Raw genomic sequence first — 25,616 nt, 5'->3', positions numbered from 1 at the left:
AAAATAAGAAATAAAACAAAATGACATTTATTGGGTTGGTTTCTACTACCATTTTGTTTTATTTCTTATTTTGAAGTGATTATCGAGTCTTCAAAGACATTGCGAGAATAAAGCTTCTTTCTTAGAACTGCACACCTGTGGAATTGTCCTCTGTTTGCTTGCTTTCCAGCTGATTATGATATGGTTGTCTTCAAGTCCAATGTAAACAAGTTCTTGATGAGCCTTAAGTAATCCAATTCACCAAATTTACACTACTAACGATTACTATGATATTGTCCCATTGACTACTGTACTCTTTAACCCTTATCCTTGAGTGGCCTCTGGGGCTTGATAAGTGGTGAATCCTGTGTAAAAAAAAAAAAAAAAAAAAAAAAATCTATGTGAATCTGTATGATACCACATCAGCTTTGTTTTTGGTGTTGATTGTCACCAATTCTTTTTAAAATTGGGTACTTAACAAGAGGGACCATGTGAAGGTTGCCAACATACATGAGATAAAGCCATTGCATCAGTTTAATGTGAATTTTGAACACCTAGGTCTTCGGCCATAGGGTAGTGTATAAAGTACATGGTAAAATTCACTTGTAAGTTACACTCTTCTGGAGGTTTAAGGTTCAGTCTACAGTATGGGTGACACTCAAAATACAATTGTGAAGTATTTAGGACTTCTACCCAGTTATGACTTACGAAATGATAACATGTTACTCCCATGGATTAAGGTCCTGGATATGACCTTAAACTATATCCAGTGGTGAGGCCCCAGCTTGCAGGCTTTGGGGAGTGTGGAACCACCCTTTAATTACCATTGCTCCCAGGTCCACTCTGACTCAGAGTGGTAGTACCTGTTAGGATCCCAACTATGGGTTAAATAGAAACCGACTTGAAAACAACAAATATATTCTATTAAAAAATTTTTCTTCAAAATCTTTGGATTCGGCATTAAATAACCCGAAAAGGGTTGATATGCTGTAAAACAACAAAAAAAAAAAAAAATACCCAACCAACCCATGGATTAAATAAATGGTTCCGTTCGAAATTCCACGCAGATTCTCAAGTGCGACAAAATACACCTGAAGAAGGTTGAAGGTTACAAGGATCGGAACATTGTGAAAATAACACTGAAGATGAGGACAGTAGTTTGAATAATACAAAATAGGCGTTCTACACTGTCACCTTAATATTGCATGGATTTTCAAATTTTATTGATTTTAGTTTTTTATATAATTTTTAAAACTAAGAACTATCCCCTCTCCCATTTTAAATCCAAAATATATCATTCCTTTCTTTCTTTTTTTTCCAGAGTGACCAGCCAGGAACGACTCAAGTTCTCCGTGTACGGATTATTGCTGGGACTAATTTAGCAAAAAAGGATATATTCGGTGCTAGGTAAGTAAGATAAAATACATTTACAATGTGTGGACTTGAGGCTTGACAGGCTGAGTTTCAGTGTTACTGCATCACCGTCAGGAATATTATCGGGAGATGAAAAAAAAAAAAAAAAAAGGATGCATTCATATATCCTCCCTTCAGATTAAATAGTAAAGAACGTATAACAGAATGACAACTGCATATGGATTATCTTCTATAAAAATATAATGTAATTCATTTTTTAGTGTGAGGAAACATGAGGCTGTAAAACATGTGCACACACACACACATTTTATATAATATACCACTACATGGGGAACAGATACTCATTTTAATATTCATCTCAAAAAAGGTTAAATTATATTTACTATACAAGAATATATATAGAATACGGCATAATCACGTTTGACACACTGGTTCCCGTCAGATCACTGAAGTTAAGCAACGATGAGCCTGGCCAGTACCATATGGGTGACCGTTTGGGACTTCCAGGTGCTGTATGTGCTCTACGCTTATCTCGGCATTGTTTCCAGTCGTCCTGGACTCAAGCAGTGCTGATTCAGGAGAGGTGTGGTTGTGGATTGCGCAACCCTTGCCTCAGAATTAAACGTGCAGTTGGCCCTACAGGGGATCCTTCATCTTTCAAGACTGAACGATACAAGCGTACTATGGTTTCAACCCTTTATTATGTTTTTATAGTTTTCTGCATAGATGGTTTTATTATTTGTAGGGCATTCATCAGCGCTAAGAATATACATGAAAACCAAGCAACAAAAAGTCACATCGACATAGAGATAGTCCTCCTCACAGACAGTCGAATACATTCACAATTTGGAAGTTTTTTTTTTCTTTATTATATACTACCCATCACCTACATAATCCAAAATCGTCAGTATAAATAGTTCATAAGTTTTACAGTACAATTATTTTAATAAATACACTAACCTTAGATGATCATATTTTTGGTGTTATTTTTCCTTTATGTGGGCATAACATGTTTTTATTTCCATATATTTTGGCCATGCAGTATTATTCAAAATATAAACCTCCGGTGTGTGTGTGTATATAGGGAATAAATGACAAAAAACTATATTCCAAAATTCATGATGTTGACCATCTTATAATTTATTCCTTTAATTCAGTTGACAGTTAAAATTCTTGACAGTATCTGTTTTGTAGCGCAAAATCAATCACTTAATTATTATATCAATCAGTGAATCTATTATACCCTTAACTCATCAGAAGAAATAGTAAAAATCAATCTGTTAAAAGGAAATAAAGTGTGATTTGACTTGATTAAAATCTGAAAATTGGAAGACAAGCTGCAGATACCTTTTAATGTTTCCATTACACCATTTTGAATTTTAAAAATCAAGTCACTAAACCCAACTATTTGTACTAACATTCTGTATTAATTATGAATATTCTACCAATCTTCCTATGTATGTATGTATGTGTATATATATATATATATATATATATATATATATATATATATATATATATATATACACATACTAGCATTTCAGCCCGGCATTGCCCGGATGTTTAGAGGTGTATGTTGAGCAAAAAAAAAAAAAAAGCGTCAATTTTTTTAACTTTGACCCCTTAACATTTATTTTGGGCTCAAATCAAGTTATTAAATTAGATCCATGTCCAAGGAACCTATATCTAAAATTTCAAGTGTTTAGACCCCAAATGGTCGGAGGAGTTTGGTAGAGTTCTCAAAGGTCAAATCATTGAACTTTTACCCCTTAATCGCCAAATTTCTGGCTGAAAACTTACAAATAAAAAAGTTCCTATATTTTAATCACTACCATGGTTTCCTTATTGAACTGACATATTTGTTTTGCTTTGAATTATTATTTTATGCTCCACCCATAAGTGTAGAGCTTCATATACCCTGATAGGTCCCTATATAAAGACTTATTAGATTTCTTTATAAATCCACTTTATATATCACATACATACATATAGATATACACACACACACACACATACATACATACATACAGATACATAAATATATGAAAAAAAAAGTGTGTTTTTATTTTGGTCATTTCGTTATTCGATTCTTAACTTTGCGGATCGTCAGTTGGAAATCCTTAACGTCACTAATTTAAAAAAAAATACAACAAAAACAACAATAGTGACTGAAGGTAAAAAACAAAGTTTGTTTTTATTTTGGTCATTTAGTTATTTGTTGTGAGCCATGAAGAATCCTCCAGCTATGGGCAAATAGCCCCACTGCCACTGTGGATGCCTTGTAAAGGCTAAGGGAGTAAACCCTGACAAAAAATCCGGACTGGAGTTCCAACATCTTTCCGGTAGGTCCTGGCACTGTGCTGGCACCAACTGTATTGGCTTGCCTTTCCATTGGAGTCTGCCTGCAATGCCTAGAGGGGAACCTGATAAATGAGCAAACCAAGGTTCTCTTATTACCTGCCCAGGCCTGCACTTGGTTAGCCACAGCAGGCACTGTAGTAAACCAAACTAAATGCAGAATGCCATTGCCTCAAGAGACAGAATGTTGCCATTATATATGTTATGGAGAGGCAAGGTGCGGATGAACTCAAAATCCGGGCCAACAAAAATGGAACCCGGGAATTGGATGACCTGGTCCTATGACGCAAGTCGTTTTATGGGTGAGGCCGTTATATGGAGCAAGGTTCGAATGAACTTCAATCCTGGCCGACAAAAATGAAACCGAGAATGGGATGACCTGGAGATGACGTAATTCGGTTGCAGGTAAGACCAAAAGCAAACGCCGAGCTGGTCAAAATATGGGTCAATGACGTCAATTACGGCCATTTTCACATCCTTATCTCTGAGGCCTTCTATAAAAAATCTGAGAACTCGTTTTTTTTTAATAATTCATTACCTGCATCTATGGCACTATATGGTCCTTCTGCTAATCGCACTATTCTCTGCATATAATCTTGAATAGTTTCTTCTCTACCCTGTCTTATATTAGCTAATTCTATTATGTTCTTGTTGGGATTTGCGACTATCCCATAATAATCTTCTAAGGCCCTTTTCAATTCTAGCCAAGTTAACCCTTCATTATTTGCCATTAATCCGTTAATGAAGAGGCCAACCGGGCCCCTAGTAGTCAATAGTGCTGCCTGCCATTTTTCTTCATCCCCAGCACCGACTATTCTAAAATATTTTTCTGTCTCTTGCAACCACACCCTATATCCACCATCCCTTCTATTTGTAAGTGAATGTCGACATAAATATCTGTAACCTAGCTCATTACTCCTTTTCTGACGAGAAGCATTGGGCTCTGAAATTTCATGGTATCAAAAATTCTTATAATTGAATTGACGAATAAGTTTAACTATGTTTATCTTTGTTTTGTCTTGATTTTTTTTTCTCCTTTATTAAGCGATGATCATAAAATCATTAGCAATAGACAAGCTACTAGGCTAATTAGGGAATGCCTAAAACTTTAGAATATCATGATAGTTAGACAATACTGAACTTTAAAAATGTGACAGTGATACATGTTCATTCACACAATTGTGAGGCAGCATGTTCAGGATTGCAGAACACAATGCAAAAGTATATCTTTGAGCAAACACCAGTGATTATGCAGAGGGTCTAATGTGAATTATATATAATTTTCAGAATATGAGAGATTATATAATTAGTGAGAGAGAACCCCAGCACAGTGCTCAATTATTTCCAAAATTAAAAAAATGTAATATTAATTATGTATTACAGAAGATCTGAACATCAATACCGTCTGTTTCAAATCCAAACACATAAATCCTCTTCCTTTGGATTTAAAACTGATGATACTGATGTTGTTCTGATCTGTAATATATATTAAACGTTTTAGCCGGTTAAAAAATGCAGACAGTCATAACCCATTCAATTAGAATAAGTGCATTTTCCAAGTTGATGGTTGAATATGTTTAAATTTGTGCTCATTTTTGCACTAAATATTACTCCCTATTAGCCCTTTACTTTACACTGAACGAATACCATAATACTTAGTTTACTGTACCTTAGTTACAAAGGTTCAGACAAAATTGCAGCCAGATCAGACCAGTAGTTTCCGAGAAAAAGTGGAATGGACTGGCAGACTAAGAGAAATATAATATAAACTTATTTTTATTTAAAAATTTCCATGATTGAGTATATGGGCAAAAACTGAGCGAGAAAAATGTCACCTTCTGCTGGATTCCAAGCCATCTTGGTGTAGATGGAGATAGGAGGGCCACAGCAGCAAAGATAGCTTTAGAAATTAAAATTACAGATATAAAAAAAAATCCCCTTCACTGACGTCAGACTGCCTATAAACATATTAACTTGGATAACTCTTGTCCAAACAGTAAACTCTAACAAATCCAGACTAGAAGGGAGGTCATCAGAGTAAAAGTTGGCAGAAGTCATACATACATAGATTCATTTATATTTAAAAAAGAAAAAACAAACAAAAAAGACAATCAAATGTTACTGAATATATGAATAACTTGTTTTTTTTTTGTTTTTTTTCACACACACTCCGTACCAAAAGTAATGCCTCCTATTTTTTATTCTCTTCAAATGGATCAGACGGGATTGCAAATTGCATTGTTGCATTGAGAATGGTACCTGGTGCATTGAGAATGGTAGTTACCATATAGAAAAATAACTTCTAGAGCACAAAGGTTGCTCATTTTAATGGTACCACTCCTGTCTTTGTAGCTCTTTAACTTTTTTGAGTTTAAAAAAAAAATAGCAGGTTTTATTTTTGGAATGATCTTCGTATGACAAAGCATGTGCCAGATGCCTTTGCACAACCATCGTTCATAGCTGGGAAAAGTGCATTTAGAATGGTGGTGACTATGTAGAAAAATAAATTCTGAAGCATAAAGTCATTCGTTTTAATGGTACCACTACCGTCTTCATAACTCTTCAACTTTTTGGGTTTAAAAAAATAGGAGGCTTTACTTTTGGAACAGTCCTTGTATGTATGTATGTATGTGTGTATATATATATATATATATATATATGTGTGTATGTATGTGTATATATATATGGCTTAAAAATGCGAAGCTCGCTGTTTGTTTGTCTACAAACAGGCGGTTTGAGCACTGTAAGAGTGGTGGCGGATGTCTATTTAAATAGACATTCCGACGAGTTATTTGCGGGCGTCCCTTCTGTGGTCGAGTGGGAGAACTGCCGACTGTCAACACGACGGTTCTAGGTTCAATCCTTGGCTTGGGAGAGATGCTAGTCTAGCGGCACTGATGAGTTGTAATACAACGAAACAGGACTGTATGTCGATGACTACAAATGTGTGTGTGTGTGTGCTGTATCATAAACTCAGGATATAAATTAGTCCACTAGTAGCTTTATTACTGCTTAACTAATCTGTCCAGTCCTAAAAGGTCCACCCTCTCAAGTTTTACCTTCTTTCTGAGAAGGCATTAGTTTCTGTCTAATTGCCTGAGGTAACCCTACAAGGAAATGCTGATACAGCTGCTAAGACATTTTTTGTAGGCTAGAATGCGCTTATCTTCAAAAGCACATTTGACTTTGTGTCTAACTTCCTGGTAAAGAAGTAAAAAGATATAGTCTACCCATGACCTGTTGAGTCAGTATTTGTGTCTCTTTTTCATTGTTAACAGCCAAAGTCTTAACAATTACAATCGCACAATTCTGCTCGGTGACTTTCATGTCCATGTGCAGATTTCATTTTACAACTACAATCATAATTCATCTAGTATACATTAGTATTACACTCGCGCAGTCATAAAATATGCTTAAATATATTTTTATTTATGCAGTTTTTGTAAATAGTGATGGATGATTCCAAAATTTGTCCGGATTCTGATCTTTAAAATTACTGAATATGTAGCTATCAATTCTTCTTTCCTTTAGATTACTGTAAAAAACCTATATGGTATCGGGTATATATTTTTGCGAACGTAAAAATACACTTGTGCATGTAATCTATAGAGTTGAATTTTATTTGTAGCTAAAAATTAATACATTTTTATCTTTAGTAGCCCAAATGGAAGATCCAGATTTAAACAAAAACAAACCAAATAATAAAAATTCACAAGAATCCAAGAATCATTTTTGGCATTGGAAAGTCAGCACAATTTTTTTCCGATTTTAATACCTTAGATCTGATTCTTTTCTTTTCTTTTTCTTTTTTTATTCACGATTCCGATTAATCATTGCAACACTAATATTTAGTGATCACTTTTATATTGCATAAGGTACTCCACCCCCGAATCCATTCCGACTCTAGCCATGACAATACTTCCTGAACACATTAGCTTAACTTTCTGGAGCAACTTGACTCCTGAAAAGGAATTTTAAATACTATCTTGCAAATATACCCCGTGAACCATCCCAGCTTGAACAAACTAGTAAAATTTAGAAAAAAAAAGAAAACACGTAATTTCCAGTGGAAAATTTTAATCTCATTACAAAATGGAATTTCCCTTTCCTATGTCATTTTCACACACCCAATACTGTTGCAATTAACTACACAAACTGAAAACCTGGGTGTGTCAAATTTAAATCGAGTTTGTTCTACAGAAACCCTTTGATCAAACTCGCACTTGGCCTTATGTCTAACATCCTTGATTAGAGGTACATAAAAAAAAATCTTAGCACAAACCGGTGAGTGTGTGGGATTTTCTAAGTTCGTGCCATGCTCGGCTGAATTCAAAATTGTATTGGTTCTATTGTATCCAGGTACAAACGAACAGCGTTGAAAAGTATGAGCCTTCACTCCCACCGACCTAGCTATGAGTAAAAAGAAACCTATGTTCAACAAATTTTTTACAAAATGTATTGTTTTCGTATTAAATCAACTTCGTATAGACTCGATATGACATAAACTAATCAATCTTTTAATTAGTATTTCGGAGGTGACAGTCATGAAATGGATAATTACCTGAACTGATGATCTGTGTGTGCCAAGTTTGAATCCAGTCAGGTCCATAGCACAACTTTAACTTACAGATGTTGGCAACCTTCATGTGATCCCTGATTTTAGAAAGAATTGAGGAAACCAATGCTACCAGTGTAATACTCCTTATAGCTCGATGGTCCTGGATATGACCTGAAACTATATCCAGTGGTGAGGCCCCAGTTTGCAGGCTTTGGGGAGTGTGGAGCCACCCTTTAATTGCCATTGCTCCTAGGTCCGCTCTGACCCGGAGTGGTAGTACCTGTTAGGGTCCCAACTATGGGTTAAATAGAAACCGACTTGAAAAAAATAAATATATTCTATTAAAAAATTGTTCTTCAAAATCACTGGATTCGGCATTAAATAACCTGAAAAGGGTTGATATGCCGTAAAACAAAACCACCAACCAACCTTATAGCTCGACTCTTTGTTGGGGTGATAATGATTGGGGTGTAGTGGTAATGAGGAATAGCTGTTGTACTCTGCAGACCAAACACCTCGAGGCATGATTTTCATGTGCTCTATGCAGAAGTCTAACTCATTGAACAATAACTCTAAATAAAATTAGTTATATATGTTAGTAACCTTCACTAGGCCTGTCTTGTACGTATTTGATTCTAGAAGTTTTCCTATAATAAACCAATGGCAACAATAAAATGAAACCACTCCGAAAATCTAGAACCTTACTGATTCATTTGGATTTACTTTTCTTAATAAATATTGTTTGGGATATTAACTCTTAATGTTGCAGACTGTCCGAAACAGCATTGACCAGAAGTGTTGTTTGGGTTCTTGTGCGGAATTCTCCCAATATAAAAAACAAAAACAAAACAAAAATAAAGAAAAATCTGTCTGTATGTAGCTGTGACAAAACGAAAATATCATATTCAAGTAGTTTTATTTTTAAATAAGAAAATCAAATTTTATAACTAACCTAAGAACAGTGGTCTTGTCTGCCATTTTGAAAACAATTTAAAAAAAAAAAAAGTGACAAAGGGAGGTAACTCAATAATTCAAACTTGTGAGATTTTTTGTAATGCCTATGAATTCTTATTAATTGATTAACTGTTTCTTTGTTCATATTAAACTAAAACTACTTGATCAATTTATGATGTTTGGAATATGATATTTTTGTTTCATCACAGATTTTTTTTTTTTTTTTTTTTTTAATAAAGGAGAAATTCTGGATCAGAACCGGTGTTTTTAATTCGAATGACAACGTGTTAAAGACTAGTGTCTTTTCAGTCACACTGTTTAGTTTCATAGCAATATATCTGAAAAGTAATAAATATTTAAAGGAAAAACAAAAACCATTGTGTAGTATTTGAATTGTTTGGCCTACTGTTCTTATCTTGAGTGTTGTTCTCACGACGTTTCGACTCATATAACCTCTGACCTTAAAGTGTATCTAACAGTGGCTTTTATTGGTGAATGCTAGAAAGAATGCTTCTTTGGTTCTTTCTTTTTTTTCCAACAAACTGTAGTTGTTAGAATTCAAAAGGTGTGATGTGTTTGTTGTGGTGACCACCTTATGGATAATAATGAACTCTTCCACTTAATATAAAGATTGGGAGAATAAGTCTCTCAGCGTTGTGCACACTTGGCAGTCAGACTGACATATATATATATATATATATATATATATATATATTTTTTTTTTTACTCACTTTCACCCCCCCCTCCACCTCAAACAAGGCATATCGCCACTTGGACATAAGGGGCTAGTGTTTGGGACCATGCCTAAGAAAGATTAACAAGATGTTGGTTTACGTTACATTTAAATTTCTGTGCATCGGTACAGTTAGAGAACCAGGTAGCAGGAAGAAGATTCCAAAGTCTAGCTGTTCAGGGCAAGAAGCTATTAGAGTACCTATTTACTATGCCTCGTGGAGAAAAGGTACAAAAATAAAAATTGTCTCAGTCGTGAAGGATTTCTCCTCCACCGAAAGAGAACAAGAAATAGAAGTGCAGCATCTGAAGAACAGATACTACACTTTGATCTTGTCCCGAGGGCCAAGAAAAGGCATAGAAAGCTTTTTGAATTTTCTACAGGATGCTAGGATTCTGAAAAGAGAATTGATATGCAATAAGACAGATAAGATCAAAGCTGTCCACACAGGTACTTTCATTCATCTGAATTAAATCCTTGTCTTTCGTTTTATGGATCTGGATTGGAAAAAAAACCGTAAAAAACAATCGTCAAAACTTGTTGCATGAAGAAGTAGCAGTAGCAGCAGCAGCAGTTTCTCCACTAGCAGAAGGGACGGGACGGATAAATTGCTAGTTGTCTTAATTGATATAACTTAATTAACGTAATTATGGCGAAACACAAGCTTGCTGTTGATTGCTTCCTCATTTGTCATGTCCAAAGTGTTTTATTTTTTTTTTGTTTATTTTAATTTTTTTTTTTTTTTTTTATTAAAGAACAACTTTGGAAAGAAAATGACTGCCATGAATACATCAAAATAAAATAGGGGGTTAATGGATACACACACAGACTATGGAATTAGCAAATTAAGTTTGATTTTAAATTCAGTTGAATCCCTAATGTTTGCTTCAACCAGGTATCACAAATCCGTGAACGCATCAAAATAATAATTGTGTATGGGTGTGTGAGGAAGACCACCTGACCCTTCTCGTGGGTGTCATTTTTGAACACAAGGTGTTCATCCCTCTTTTGTCAAAGAAGACGGATTTGGATTTGTGCAAGTTTCATTTCTCACTTTTATGTTTTTTTATTATTTCCAGGACCGTGGATGAAATTAACCTTTCACTTAATGGCATTATCTACACAAACGTGTGTTAACAAAAAAAAAAAAAAAATGTTTGCATAATACATGCAAATAAAGTCCAATAGTTACATAAAAGTTACGTATATATTTCTATATTCCTAGGGATAGAAGTGAATCTGCCACTAATTAACCAATCAATCTGAATTTTGGAACACTACTGCTAGGGATAAAGGGGGGGTAATATGTGCTATATTTAGTTTAATTTTGTTTCATCTATGAGAAGGTGGAAGCCTTTCAGGAAACTTTGGATATTTTTAATTTTTTTAGTAAAATTTTAACAGTAGTAATACTCATATTAAATATTTCTCAAATTTCAGTTTCTTTATCTTAAATTTCAAAGCCTTAAGATCCTTAAAATTTAAGCCTTTTCTCCCTCGTATTACAGGTTCGAGCCTGGCTACTGTGGTTAATTTTTTTTGTGCTCGCATGGGTACTTGCTGCTATTTTCATTTTTTAGGGGGTTAATTTTTTTTTTTTTTTTCTTTTAAACATTTCTTTTTGGGGGGGGGGCTCCATTACTCATACCCTTACCATAAAACCTCTCCACACCTAGGCAATGCCGGGTACCCCATCTAATCTGCTATTTAAATCTGAACTGACTGTCTGTGTGTGTGTCTGTGTATGTGTTTGTATGTCTGCTAAAAACTTTAGTCGGTCACATTGGGCCAGGTCAAAACCGGTATCGTCTGAAAAAGCGATTCCTCAAACGCATATCTGAAAATTAGAAGAAAAAAAAAATCCTGTGGTGGTCAACTGGACCATTTCTTGCAAGGAGAGGTCACTTTTTGTGTCAAGATTTTTGCAAGTCACATACATGTAGCAAACTGAATGTATGCTTTAAAAAACGTTATTTTGAAGGCTCATGACGTCATAAGTCGTGGCCATGACAGTGCATTAGCTTTTTTCTTTTATATTTCGCATTCCAGGTTTGAGCCTGCCTACTGCCGGGGGGTGGGGCTGCCGAAATATCTGGTGGGGAAGTTGTCACCTACTTCTTCCGTTCTTTTCCAGGCGTTGCTCAATATCCTTAGTATAGCAGCTGTGTCCATAGCGAACTTCATGTCTATCCGGGCAACGCCAGGTATCCATGCTAGTCTATATATTTATATATACATACAAAAGTCAAAATGTGTGTGCACATTTTATGTATGTCCGGCAAAGACTTTTTACGCCGGGCTTCTCAGAGGAGGTGGGGGGGGTTACTATGTCTTAGAACTGTTTATATATCCCCTAGATCATAATATGTACGATTTGCGAACACGCATGGCGTCTAGATTTATTTACATCGACTTTTACAAAATTCTTGCTATTTTGGCTCCCCTCGTGTGTGTTCGGCTTTTTCATATAAAAGCGAAACTAATCTGAAGCGAAGGTGTGTTTCTCGGCCTCATGCCAGGAACGTCCAGAAAGCAATTAGTCAGTTGTCTGATATAAGGGGAAACCCATTATATCAGACAATTGCTATTCAATTTCGACAATCCCCTTTTTATAGGGAGTTGGTTGCCCCCCCCCCCCCCAAAAAAAAAAAAACATCTTGGGTAAACAAAACCAGCCAAAATTGGTTACCCCCCCCCCCCCCCCCCAAAAAAAAACTGCCTCACAGTAAAACTGCGCGATTTCTATGGCGTGATATTTGACCTCATTTTTTAATGCTTAAATAAATTCAAACGTTTTTCTGTTACTCTCCCTTGCTGGTGCAGCGGTAAAATGTCAGTTTTTTTTTCACACTTTATTTTCCACCTTCGCCTCAATGCTCCTGGTTCGATCCTAGCTACCTACCAAACGTTTTATATTTTTTGTTAACCCACCTCCCAACACGCACACCTACAAACACCCAAGCAATGCTGGGTACCCCTCTGGTTTTTTATAAAAGCCAGTATGGGTAAGCCATACTGAGATCTTATGTGGGTCATGAGTACTATGTGATTTTGAATATTTAGTCAGTTTACTTGTAGCAAAAAGTATTCTTATGCCAGGTTGTCCTGAGAAAGCTCTGTACAGAGAATCCTTAGACACTCGAAGATAGTGTCTAGTAGGCATTCAAGTTCTCTCCTATTCTTTTAATGTGTGTGCGTGTTACGTAACTTTTGTTACTGCAAAGCCTCAGCTCTCTACATTCCTTCACGCCTACTTTCATATGACCCTCTCTGCATACTTTTCTAGTTTTATGAGATTTTCTTAAGCCATATTTTCTTTTTGTCATCTAAGATGAACTACTTTTTTTTTATTTGAAAAAAAAAAAAAAAAGAACGTTCTTAGTTTAGGACTTATTTTCTTTTAAAATACCCCCCCCCCTAAAAAAAAGCTGAAGACACATTTTATTGTAAATAAAAAAAAAACAAAAAAAAACAAACTATTCTTTCTCCTCGAATCAAAGTTTCTATCATTGGATATATTTTTCTTCACTTTTAAAGCTAGTTATTTTTTTTTTTTTTATTCACACACAAAATAAATGCATGGATAATCTTTTAAAATATATTTTCTAAAATGCCATGGTGGTTCTTGGACACATGCCATTGGTCAATGCATATGGCTGGATTATTTCTCGGAAAGAAAATACAGCCATGTATATTAATTGAACATTTTATTTAGACAAGTAATCAATATATATAAAAGCCAAAATGTGTGTGTGCATTTTTTCTGTATGTCCGCCAAAGGTTGTTTTTTTTTTTTTTTTTTTGGAGGGAGTTCTCCGGGGGAATTACTATGTCTTAGAACTTTTTATATACTCTTTAGATTATAATATCTACGATTCACGAAACGTCATAAATATCTTTTATTTCAGCGACTTTTATCTTACAAAATTTGTATTGTGAATTTGGTTTCTCTACTACTACTCTGGCGTGATATTTGACCGAGAAAACCATACGTTGACATGCAACCACCTGCGTTTTTAAACGTTTATTTTCGGCTGTTCTCAAGTCCCTGCCTTCGTGCCAAGTCATCAGACTATTAACCCCAAGGCTTCTGGTTCGAGCCTACCTCTCTCCCAAAACTTTTTCGCTGTTTTTTTTTTTTTTTGTTTATGTGATTGTTTTTAACAAGTTTGACATCGTTTTTTTTTTTTTTTTTTTTTTTTTTTTTAAATATTTAAACAGAGTTATTACTTCGCTTAATATTTAGTTTCCATCCCCTCACCCCCAACACATACACCTCCAAACACTTGGGAAACGCTGGGCACCTCCGCTAGTAAAGAATGATATACAATAAAAATAAATAAATAAATAAAAGGTGAATATACTTATATATATATATATATATATATATATATATATATATATATATATATATATATTTAGCCTGTGAAAAACTGGCAAAAATTAAAACCTATTAAGTGGAAATGAGTGCTTTATATAAAATTGATGGTTGAATATGGTTTAAGTTTGTGTTCATTTTTTTTTTTTTCCATAGGAGTCATCACTTATCAAGGCCCAGAGGCCACTCGAGGATAAAGGTTAAAGAGTGTACAGTAGTAAATGGGACAATACCATAGTAATCGTTAGTAGTGTAAATTTGGTAAATTGGGTTACTTAACAGGAACGGCTCATGAAGAACTTGTTTACATTCGACCTGAAGATGACCATATTGTACTCAGCTGGAAAGCAGGCAAATGGAAGAGAGTTTCACAGATGTACAGTTCTAAGAAAAAAAGCTTTGTTTATGGATCAACGTTTAGGTTTAAGCAAAGATAAAGAGTGGGGGAAATTATTGATAGTGGTTTCAGAAAAGATGAGTGTTTCTCGTGAAAGTTTAAATACTAATTCCTATTTCTGACCGAATCGAATGGATTCAATAAAATATAGTTATGCATCTTATAAGGTCCATACAAAATTTAAGTCAGATTGTCTTGGTAGTTTTTGAGAAAATAGTGGAACAGACAGACAAACAAAGAGAAATATTATGAGGTAATCGCTGGGCAATGCCGGGTAGAAAGCATTTTTTCAGTTATCAGTTGATCTATCTGTCTATCTAATTGTCTATCTGTCTAGCGAAGTAAACAATAGATTTAATTGTGGGGAAACGATAGTTGAGCAAGCATTGCAGGTGCAGAAAGGGTCAAAGGGTCATGCTGTGACATGTACCAAACTTTGTGACTGATCCAGTTGCACTGGAAGATATGCAAACGGGGAGCGGGTCTGATATATCAGGGCTTCTGGTTTGAATAAACTGAGTTAATTCTAGTGAGTTCGTTCATAGACACCGAAGAGATAGGATGTGTTAAACAGGCTCCCCATAAGGGGTGGGGGCAACGGTTTCCAAATGGATGCAGAGAAACCACAAGCATAAGATAGTCATTCACTCTAGTTTCTGCTGTGATGAAATGCCTGGTGAGTGAATATATATATATATATATATATATATATAAAAACAACCATTCATCTTGGGTATCTGTTTTGCATGCATCTTGTTCAAGCAGAACCAGCTCTACCAAGATGATGTGCAGATCCTCCTAGAAGAAGGTCCTAACAGAAGACAGGTATGTCATCATGTGTATTATTCTACATTCTGACACACATGCATCCATAGGCTTGAGTCGCTGGAGGGGCATAGACCATCCACAGGTTTGTAGATGCTTTTGTAGCGAGGAGTTCTTTTTTCGGGGTGAGGGTGCTGGCCCCACACTCAACCTTTCCAGAAGGTACATACGGCGCCCAGCCTTCCCAAATGGTTACCCATCTGGTACTGGCCAGGTTCAACATTGCTTAACTTTGGTGATCTGGCAAGAACTGGTGTGTAAATGTGATTGTGCCGTACTCGGAGACTAGATGAACACAACACGTTAAGACAGACACTTAGAGACTTGACGATCACAGTATGTAAAAGCGAGTTAAACAAGACCGTTGAACAAACAGCTAAATAACTAAAAGAAATACACAAACAAGATAATTAAGAAAAGACCATCATTACATAATATAAGAATATTTCATAGATGAGATACAAAAGAATGTATCATCTCAAATATTTTTTGTCTTGATGGTAGGAAGTTATGGAGCAGATTTATTTTTAATTGGATTCTGTATCTAAGTAATCTAGTTACCAGTATTGCTCTGCAGGTGCTTGTGTGATTGCGAGAGTCAGGGGTGAATGAGATAAGTTCAGCAAACATCTGTCATTACTAACTAGCAGAGCATTACCATTTTTGACCAAGAAAAAAAGTCTATCATATTCTTGTGCAAGATGAGACAAAATTGAAAATTTACTTGGATAAATGCAGTAAGTTGAACTGGAGCAACAGCTTTATAAAAAAGGAATAACAATTGTGTATATTGGTTGGATAATTTTACTTAGGCAAACAATAACAATTAAATATACAAAACCGGAAAAGGTTAGGGAGAGCAAAATTAATCTATATATATATATGAAAGCGAAGATGTGTGTATGTATGTATGTATGTTCGCTTTTTGTGTATGTCCACAAAAGGATTTTTTCCGGCAGTTTCTCGAGGCCGTCGCTCATTTTTAAAACTTTTTGTATCACGTCAAAATCATAATATCTGAGTTACCAACGAGGGTTGCATGTGTATTTAATTTGCCTGACTTTGAAAAGCTAAATATTCAACATTTTTCGATCAGCGCGTGCAGATTCACCTTTTTCGTATAATAAAAGCGAAACTAATACGAAGGTTGTTGCATCGTTCCCAGCGCAATCGCCGGAACGTCCAAAAGCAATCAGCTTTGATCAATGCGGTTTTTTCCTTATATCAGAAAATTTCTATTCAATTTGGGCAATCCCCTTTCAATGGGGAGCTGGTTTCCCTCTCATCATCTTGGGGAAGCCCTAACTGCCCTTCAGTAAATGAAAAAACGATCCTGAAACAAACACCAAAAAATTGCCCCGTCATGACCTCATTAAGCGTCCACCTGTCAATCAAACCTCCTTGACTTGACTCACTTTAATCGCTCTTACATTAACATTGTCGGCCGTAGCGCAGGTGATCAGGCTTAGTCTATAGGCCTCAAGGCTCCGTGTTCGTGTTCGAGCCCACATGCCACCAACCCCCCATCTTTTTTTTTTTTTTTAAATCGCTATCGTTAAGTTTCCTTTTTGTTCTGATTTATCTCCTCCCTAAAAAACACATGCACACACACACACACACACACACACACACACACACACACACACACACACACACACACACACACACCTACAAATCCCTGGGCAATGCCGAGTAACCCTCGCTAGTCTATAATATAAATCTCACCTCTCTGTTTAAATGTATGTTTGTATGTCTGTCTAAAATTTCGACAGAGGTAACAGATTTTTATGAGCTCGGTATCGTTTTGGAGCTTGACCCTTCAGATAACAACTATCGAAAAATTGGCTGAAAACATTAATTTCTTCACCCTCAACTAAGCACTTTTCTACAAGGAGGGGTCGCTTTTTTTGCTGATATTTTCGAAAGTCATCCCCTCTTTTTGATTGACTAGTCTTAATTTAAACTTTCAGTTTGGCAGTGGACGTAACAGCAAAGACGTTATGCTTTTTTTTTTTTTCATATTCTTTTCCTCATTCGCGGTACAGGTTTGAACCTGGCTTCCTACTATCACTTTTTTTTTTGTTTTGCTCAACACACACCTTCAACACCCAGGCAATTATTTCATGAAATAAAGAAAAAATGGAATAATTTTGCATTTGTTCATTAGACTTTCTTTAGAAAAAATAAAATCAAATTTAGAGGAGAAACCAGCATAGGTTAAGGAACAAATAAAAAAAAAAAAAATGAAAGTAAAGCCTCCTATTTAAAAAAAAAAAAAATGATTTTTTTTTTTTTTTAAACTCAAAAAGTTAGAGTTATAAAAACAAGAGTGGTACGATTTTAAACAAGTGACCTTTTGTGCTCCGGAATTTATTTTTCTACATAGTCACCATCATTCTCAATGCACTTTAACCAGACATTTTATGATGCATTTCTGCTCCTGATGCACGTCCATTACCTGTGTTGGTTTCTTAGTTTCATACTGTTAATATCTACAACAGAGAGATGAAACTTTCAGGTCATGAATGCATGAGTTTAGCTATCATAACAATGCAGTTTGCAATCCTTTCTGATCCATTTGTGCAGAAAAAAAAATAGGAGACATTACTTTTGGAATGTCCCCGGTTCACCACCAGGCAATATTGGGTATGTGCTACTTCATATTTGTTGAGTATAGAAAAAATTAAAATAGAATTTCACCTTTAAAATAAGGTGTGTATGTATGTAAATATATGAGAGAGAGAGAGAGATAAAATAAAAATAAAGTGGGTCATTCCAATTAAGCCATGTCCATAAATAAATGTTATCGACATATCTCTGTATCTACTTCTATAATATAAATCTCACGTGTCTGTTTAAATGTATGTATGTATGTATGTATGTATGTATGTATGTATGTATGTATGTATGTAAGTTTGTGTTGCCAGAGCTACCTGTGTCAACTGCGGGCAGACGTACAAAATAGCAGGTGGTTTGAAGCAGCATTTGATTATACATAGAAGAGAATATCAAGAATGTGCTGCTAATGGCGCACATGTCTGTACAATGTGTGCCAAGAAATACCAGAGTTTGGTAGGGCTTAAAAGCCACCTTCATGTGGCCCATCAATGAATGTTTTCGTGTTTCTGTATACCTTTTTTTTTTTTTCCTTTTGTTTTTTTGTGCTATATCAAGTAATGGCAATGTTCGAAAACGAATTTGCTGCCATCATTAAGTCTGCCTAAAACTTTTGACAGAGTCGACGGATTTTCACAAGATTGGTATCATTTTGAAGCTTGACGTCTCTGACGAGAAATATTGAAAAATTGGTCAAAAACATCCTTCACCCTAAACTGGTCAGTTTTCTACAAGGAGGGATCGAGTTTTTGCAAGTCATCGTATCAGTTGGATTGGCTTTGCCTAATTTTAAGTTCTGAACTTCCAGTCGCGTCATGGAGTAGCGGTAAGACGTCAGATTTTCTTTTACTTTCTTTTCCAACTTGGCGTCATGGGTTCGAGCCTGCCTGCCTACTACCACTTTTTTTTTTTTTTTGTTCAACACACACCTCCAAACACCCGGGCAATGCCAGCCACCCAGACTAGTTATATATAAAAGGCACTTTGTGTGTGTGTGTCGTATGTGAGACTTCATTCCCGATAGACTCTGAAACGACCGGGTGAATTGTTTTAAAATTTCACACAAATCTACTTTCTGTTTGGGAGTGTTCTGACATATCTTTTGTTTTGGAATACCTCTGATAAGTATTGATAATCAAAAACAATCCGATTAAAGCAGAAACAATTTGATTTTGACTAAAGTCAACATCCTTATACAACCTAACATCACAAGTGTATTTGAGACATTTTATCACTGTACAAGCAGAAGGGCCCAGCCTATAAAATCAGCAATAAATTCTTTCATAAGACAGGGGCTTGTTCGAAATGAATGTTTCTGTTTGAAGCACAATTGAACCATGATACTCAACCTTTGGATTTTAAATTTTAATTCAAGCCATTAGATAAAAATTTCATAAACTCAACAGTAGGTTCTCTACAGTGCAATGTAGATTACAATGTAGGAAGATATGTGAAGTTTCTTCCTAGTGGACCGTGGTAGCTCCCCGAATAGGCAAGGCAATCAATCAATTTGATTGAAAAATGTGTGATTTTGCAAATTTCAATGACAATAAAAGTATTGAAAGTGGAGATCATTTGTTGATCTTTATTCAATCCTGGGCAAAGTTGGGTTTCCCTGCTAGTCTACCACTAATAGAGATTTGGTATCTCTCTGAATTCAGCTCTATACCATTACTTATATTAATTATCCTATCTTGATTCCGCTTACTATTTGCGACTTGCGTACAGTCTTTCATTGTTCAATTCAGGGGGTGGGCGTTATGTAAGTATCTGTTCTGTTGTCATATCCTCCTCCCAGGCATTACTTTCTCATTTGTGGGAGAGTAATGTAGGATACATTTATTTATTATGATGCCATCCTCCCAGGCATTATCCTCTCCATTTTTTTTTTTTTTTTAGGATGTAACGTTGCAGGGTTGCAAACAAACAAAAGTAATAAATAGAAATCCAGGTCGGCATTTTTTTTCTGTTTAAACAAAAGTTTTTATTACCAATACTGTCCCGTTTTGACACTACTTAAAAAGTTTCTCACTGCCACATGTCTATCTAGCCTGGTTTTCTCCTTCCTCCGACCGGATGCTGGCTACAGCCGGCCCATTCCTTCGATTCCCGCACTTAGCTTCTGTCAATCACGTGGTGCATTTTTTGCTCCTTGCGTACACTTCCTAATTTGCATATGCATGTTTTTTATTGACTGCTGCTGCTGATCTCTTCACAAGCCAGTCATCCTTTGCTGCTGCTGATAATTTCCAACGTGCCCATATGCACTGTTATAAGGGTGGTGGTGTTTGAGACATGTTTGTTAGGCATTACTCCTTTTTGGGAGTGGGGGGGGTAGTGTTGTATCTATTCTTTGGTTATAATATCCTCCTAGAGATTACCATCATCTTTGGGGGAAGGGTAGTGTTATACTAATTGCATAAATGACCGAAAAGATCTGCCAATTTTTAAAATTAAAAAAAAAAAATTTTTTTGTTACATACCAATAGTTCACGCTTGAATAAAAATGTAATTCGATTTAATTCCTTCTATAAAAATACTTTGTCCATGTTGGAATTGCTTTCAAAAGGTTTGAATTGCTGAAATTCACTGGATCTACTCTATTTACTTGGATTCCCTACTTATACGGATTTACCATGGCTGCAATTCAAAAAAAGGAATTTTGTTATACCTTAATTATTGGTAAGGCTTTGTTTTTATGCACATTCATTTTTATTTTTGTTTAGGCTTGTCATGTAAGAATAAAATGTAATTCAAATAAATTTTTCAACAAAATACTTTGTCTATGTTGGGAATACTTTTAAATGGCCATCATCTTGAAAAGGGGTCATATACTAAATCTAAGAAAGCCATTCTTAACATGGGGACATTGGAAAAACTCAAATTCACTTAAAAATGCATTTCAGTACTTGAAATACTATTAAGCTGTCAAAACCTTACAACTAGGATCAAAGTGTAGTGTCTATTCCGTTTCCAGAAGAGAAATTTATCGCATGTTGATACTATATTAAATTGATCTTGTGTCTAACTTTGATGTTGTGGAAGGCAGACGAAAAAAAAAAATCCTGGAAGTGAAATGCCAGAAATCCCCTCTCATCCGATCATTAGCATCATTCGCGATCTTTGTTTGAAAGCGGATCTTCCTGAAATAATTTTAGTTGGATCAAGGTCACCGTTTATAATCCGCCCCCCCCCCCAGACCATTACAACTCTGGGATAATTGCTTTCGTTTATTTTCTGATTTGTTTCTTGGGTATAGATTTTCTTATATAGCAAGGATATTGGGAGACCTTTTTTTTTTTAATAGTTTTACTCACACACCATGTTTTAAAAATAGGGACTCCAATTAGATCGTCAGCAATTAATTGAATTTACAGTGTAACCTGGATATGAGAGACTTCTGCTAGGTCCCGACACCTCTCTTATATCTGGGTTTCTTATATTCGGGTTACACTGTACATTAGCACAGGCTCTAATTTGGGACCAGAAAAAAAAAAAAAAAATTCTTTTATATATGTTTTCTTCTATTCGGGTCTCTTATATCCTGGTTACACTGTATTTATTTATTGAATTAAATGGAGTAAAAATTAAAATTTAAAAAAAACTTTTAGCCAACTCTTCACTCGTGCAATTTGAACTCAGTAAATTTTGAAGGAATAAACTTTTAAAAGCAGTCAAATTTTCAAGAACTGGACTTCATATTTGTGTCATTTGTTTTAACCTTGGCACCAAAATCAACAGTCTAAGCTATTTCTGAAATGGCCTTTCCCTGTTGATTGTGGAATAATGCTGGCCCTGTGCAGTTTTAGAGGGTCCACCCTGCTAAGCTTTGCCTTCTCTTTGAGAAAGGGTTAGTTTATTGCTAATCATCTGAGGCAACCTTATCAGGGAATGCTGAGGAGTCTGCCCGAGCATGTTTTGCAGGCCAGAGTGTTCCTCCTCGGGGATGCTGGCTTTTCAACCCCAATTTCTGACTTGTCTAATGTTCCCATTGTGGGAGGGTGATAAATCGTGACTTTAAGTTGAAAGTTACCTTTTAAAAAAATTTTTTTTTTTTTTTTCTGATTTCCACTCTTTCTATTTAGATTCAGATAGCATTATATGAAGAATATATATATATATATATATATATATATATATATATATATATATATATAATGCATCTACATAAAATTATATGTAAATATTTTGAGTATTTACTTTGACGATGCTCGATATGCAAGTAGAGCTAGGTAGTAAGTTTTGAAAATATATATGGCAATTAAGCTACACTGAATTTTCCGCGTTTCATCCTCATGATGATGTGTCAGACTATTGCATGGAATTGATGTTGTTTTGTGCTTTTATATATCCAGGTCGTGCTGGGTTTGCTAGTCAGCCAATCAGATTCTTAGTTATTCATGCACCCATTTATTAAAACAAAGAAAAGGGTGCGCGCATGCTCATTGGCTATAATAAATGTGTGTGAATAACTAAGAATCTGATTGGTTGACTGAAAACTGAGTACCACGGGAGTATATAAAATCATGAAGCAACATCAATTCTATGGAATAGCCTGATTTATCCTCACGAGGATGAAACTTGAAAAATTCTATGTGGCTTAATTGCCATATATATTTTCAAATCTTAGTGTGTGTTTCTCTTTCTCTCTCTCTCTTTATATATATATATATATAATCTATAATATAAAGCTGAATGTCTGTGTGTGTGTCTGGTCACAAATAGGCTCCTATATGGTTGACTATTATAGAAAACTGATCACATATAATGATAGAATATGTATCGAGACACAGAAATGGGTATGTTTGATCTGGCATAATGATGATTCATTAAAATTGTGGGGTCTGCGTACGCGCCTGGTCCACAAAGTATGGAATTAAAAAAATTAAAGAAAAAACGTTTACAAGTGTTTTTGATATAGATGTACATAATAACACTTTGATAAGTATGTTTTAACTTAAATAGGGATGGTATAATAAAATTGTGGAGTGTTTTCATATTTATCTGCGTAAGTATACTTTGATAATTATGTTTCAGTTTAAAGAAATATCATATAATAAAATTATGGGGTGGTCGTTCGCGCATGACCTCCATAGAATGGAAATATCTCACAAAGTTTAACAAGGTTTTTTATTATAGATCCACAGAATATAAGTGTTTCAGTGTAAACAGGTATGGTATAATAAATTATGGGGTTTATCTATTTTATTTTTACTCTCATCATGTTTTGCCTTGGTTTTGATACCCCCGAATTTGAAGCTATCTCTTTACAACCCTTCCTTTTCATAACCTATCATACTTTATTAAATCAGTCCATTTTCTGTAGGCTGTTTTTGAACCCAGTAAACGACGGGTACACAGACCCCACAATTTTAATGAACCACCGTTCTGCAGGATCAAACATACCCATTCCTGTGTCTCGATACATCTTCTATCATTATATGTAATCAGTTTTTTAAAATAGTCAACCATATAGGAGCCTATTTGTGACCACACACACACACACACACACACACACACACACGAACATTCAGCTTTATATATAATTTTATATATATATATATATAAAATTATTATTTAAGTACACTGTTTATTAAAGGGGTGTGGGGGGGGGTATCTCGTTTGGTGACATATATTTTGTTTGTCTCTTGGGTGTGCCCCAGGGGCTCTTTTAGGCCTAATAAAAACACTCCATTATTGGGACTATTTTACGAGGGGCGCGCAATAAGTAATGCCCCTGACCCACTTCCCATAGGAGTAGAGCAACGAAACTTGGCACAGTTATTAGTCTTTCTCTACATAGGAACAACCCAGAGTTATGCATTTCTCCCATCGTTTGATGCAACTCTGGAGACCGTTTTTGTAGAACATCCCAGGTTGGTCCTCCAACCACGACGTGACTTCCAAAATCAAGGCTGCATCATCATTTCCTTTCAAAACCAATTTCATGGCTGGGAAGAGGTGAAAGTCAGAGGGTGCAAGGTCAAGAGAGTAGGGGGGATGGGGAAGGATTTCATAACCACACGCCCGTGCTTCTGATCTGGCGACATGCGAGTTGTGGACCGGAGCATTGTCCTGCAAGAGGAGGGTACCTTTGCTTCTTGATTTTGATAGCTTCCCTTAATTTCCTCAAGTTGTAGTTGTGGTACCCTTTACCAGGAAATCTTGGGCTTTAGTCTCTGGATGATAGTGATGGACCCAGGTTTCATCCTATGTAATCAGTCTTTTGAAAAACTTTGACTCATCTTCTTGGCAAATATCCAAATTCATCCTTGGGTACTCAACGCGTTCTCACTTCTGGAATGGTGTGAGCAATCTGAGAATCCATCTGGCAGACATGTTATGCAGATGCAAGTGGTTATGAATAATAGTTTCCACAGACCCTATACTAATCTTGACATCTTGGGCTATTTGGCGAATAGTAATGCGCCGATCTTCTAAAATGGCAGCCTCAACTTGTCGGACAGATGCCTCATCAATGGCAGAAGGGGGGGCGACCAGGTCTGGGAGCCGTTTTCACAGACTTCCGGCCATGTTTGAATTCACGATGCCAGTGTTTTACAAGGTCATGATGGGGCATTATCACCATAAGTTTCTTTCATTTCATCAAAAGTCTCCTGTGGTGTGTCGCCTTTCAAATACAAAAACCTGATCACTGCTCAACATTCAACAGGCTCCATTTCACACCTGATTTAGTTCAAACACCTGTAAAACAGAAACCACAATTAGTTCAGAGCTGTAATTATGCCACATAACTCTTAGAGATATAAATCATTGCACATGCAAAATTTCAGCTAGATGAGACAACTGGAAGTGGGTCAGGGGCATTACTTATTGCATGCCCCTCGTACCATATTTGTCCCAAATTTTCTGTGTATGTCTATTTTTTAGCAGTTTTGCATGGTGATGAACTCAAATTTAAATATGTTAAGGCCTTGGGGACTTTAGGGGCTAAATGGGGGTAGGGCAAATGATGAACTTAGTCATTTTTTTTTTTTTTTTGAATAGTGCAGAACTCAAATTTACATATGTTAACGCCTAAAACTGCGCCGTTTGTTCTTTTTCACCAGGATTTGACGTCCCTTGGGACTTATGGAGCTAAATGGGGGGGGGGGCAAATGCTGAACTTAGTCATTTTTTTTTTTTTATGCTTTGTTCGCTGTGCATTCGTGGAGGACCAGTCATGCTTCCCTTGTTTTCGTAATGTATTTACACAGTTAACTTATATTAAAAATAATTTCATCAAATCCCAAAAAGAATCCCATAAGTTAACTAGCATGCCACCTGGCATCGCCCGGTTATAAAATACACTTAAATATGTTATTTTTATTTATGCAGATTTTGTATTTATTATTAGGGAGCCAATTCTCTCTTTATTATTATATTGTACCTAATATGTAGTAATGATTTCAGAAGTAAAAAAAAATATTTGTTTGCCATCAGC

The 25,616-nt window shown here is 35.7% G+C and overlaps 1 protein-coding gene and 1 pseudogene across 21 annotated transcripts in view; both read left to right on the top strand.

Annotated features, from left to right (window-relative positions):
* The window catches only part of LOC145249721 (E3 ubiquitin-protein ligase NEDD4-like), a 622,527-nt gene that overhangs the window by 343,892 nt on the left and 253,019 nt on the right, over positions 1 to 25,616 (top strand). For all 21 annotated transcript variants that reach the window (XM_080111610.1, XM_080111606.1, XM_080111604.1 and 18 more), the window contains one exon: positions 1,301 to 1,386. In XM_080111610.1, the coding sequence (XP_079967736.1) occupies positions 1,301 to 1,386 (86 nt within the window). The remainder of the gene's footprint in view (positions 1 to 1,300; positions 1,387 to 25,616) is intronic.
* Positions 1,755 to 1,872, top strand: LOC145249920 (5S ribosomal RNA; annotated as a pseudogene).

Source organism: Euprymna scolopes, chromosome 28 (assembly GCF_053919585.1).
Source record: "Euprymna scolopes isolate OS-2025 chromosome 28, ASM5391958v1, whole genome shotgun sequence".
NCBI classification, from domain to species: Eukaryota; Metazoa; Mollusca; class Cephalopoda; order Sepiida; family Sepiolidae; genus Euprymna; species Euprymna scolopes.
The sequence above is the reverse complement of the archived record's forward strand: the minus strand, read 5'-3'. Positions and strand labels throughout refer to the sequence as shown.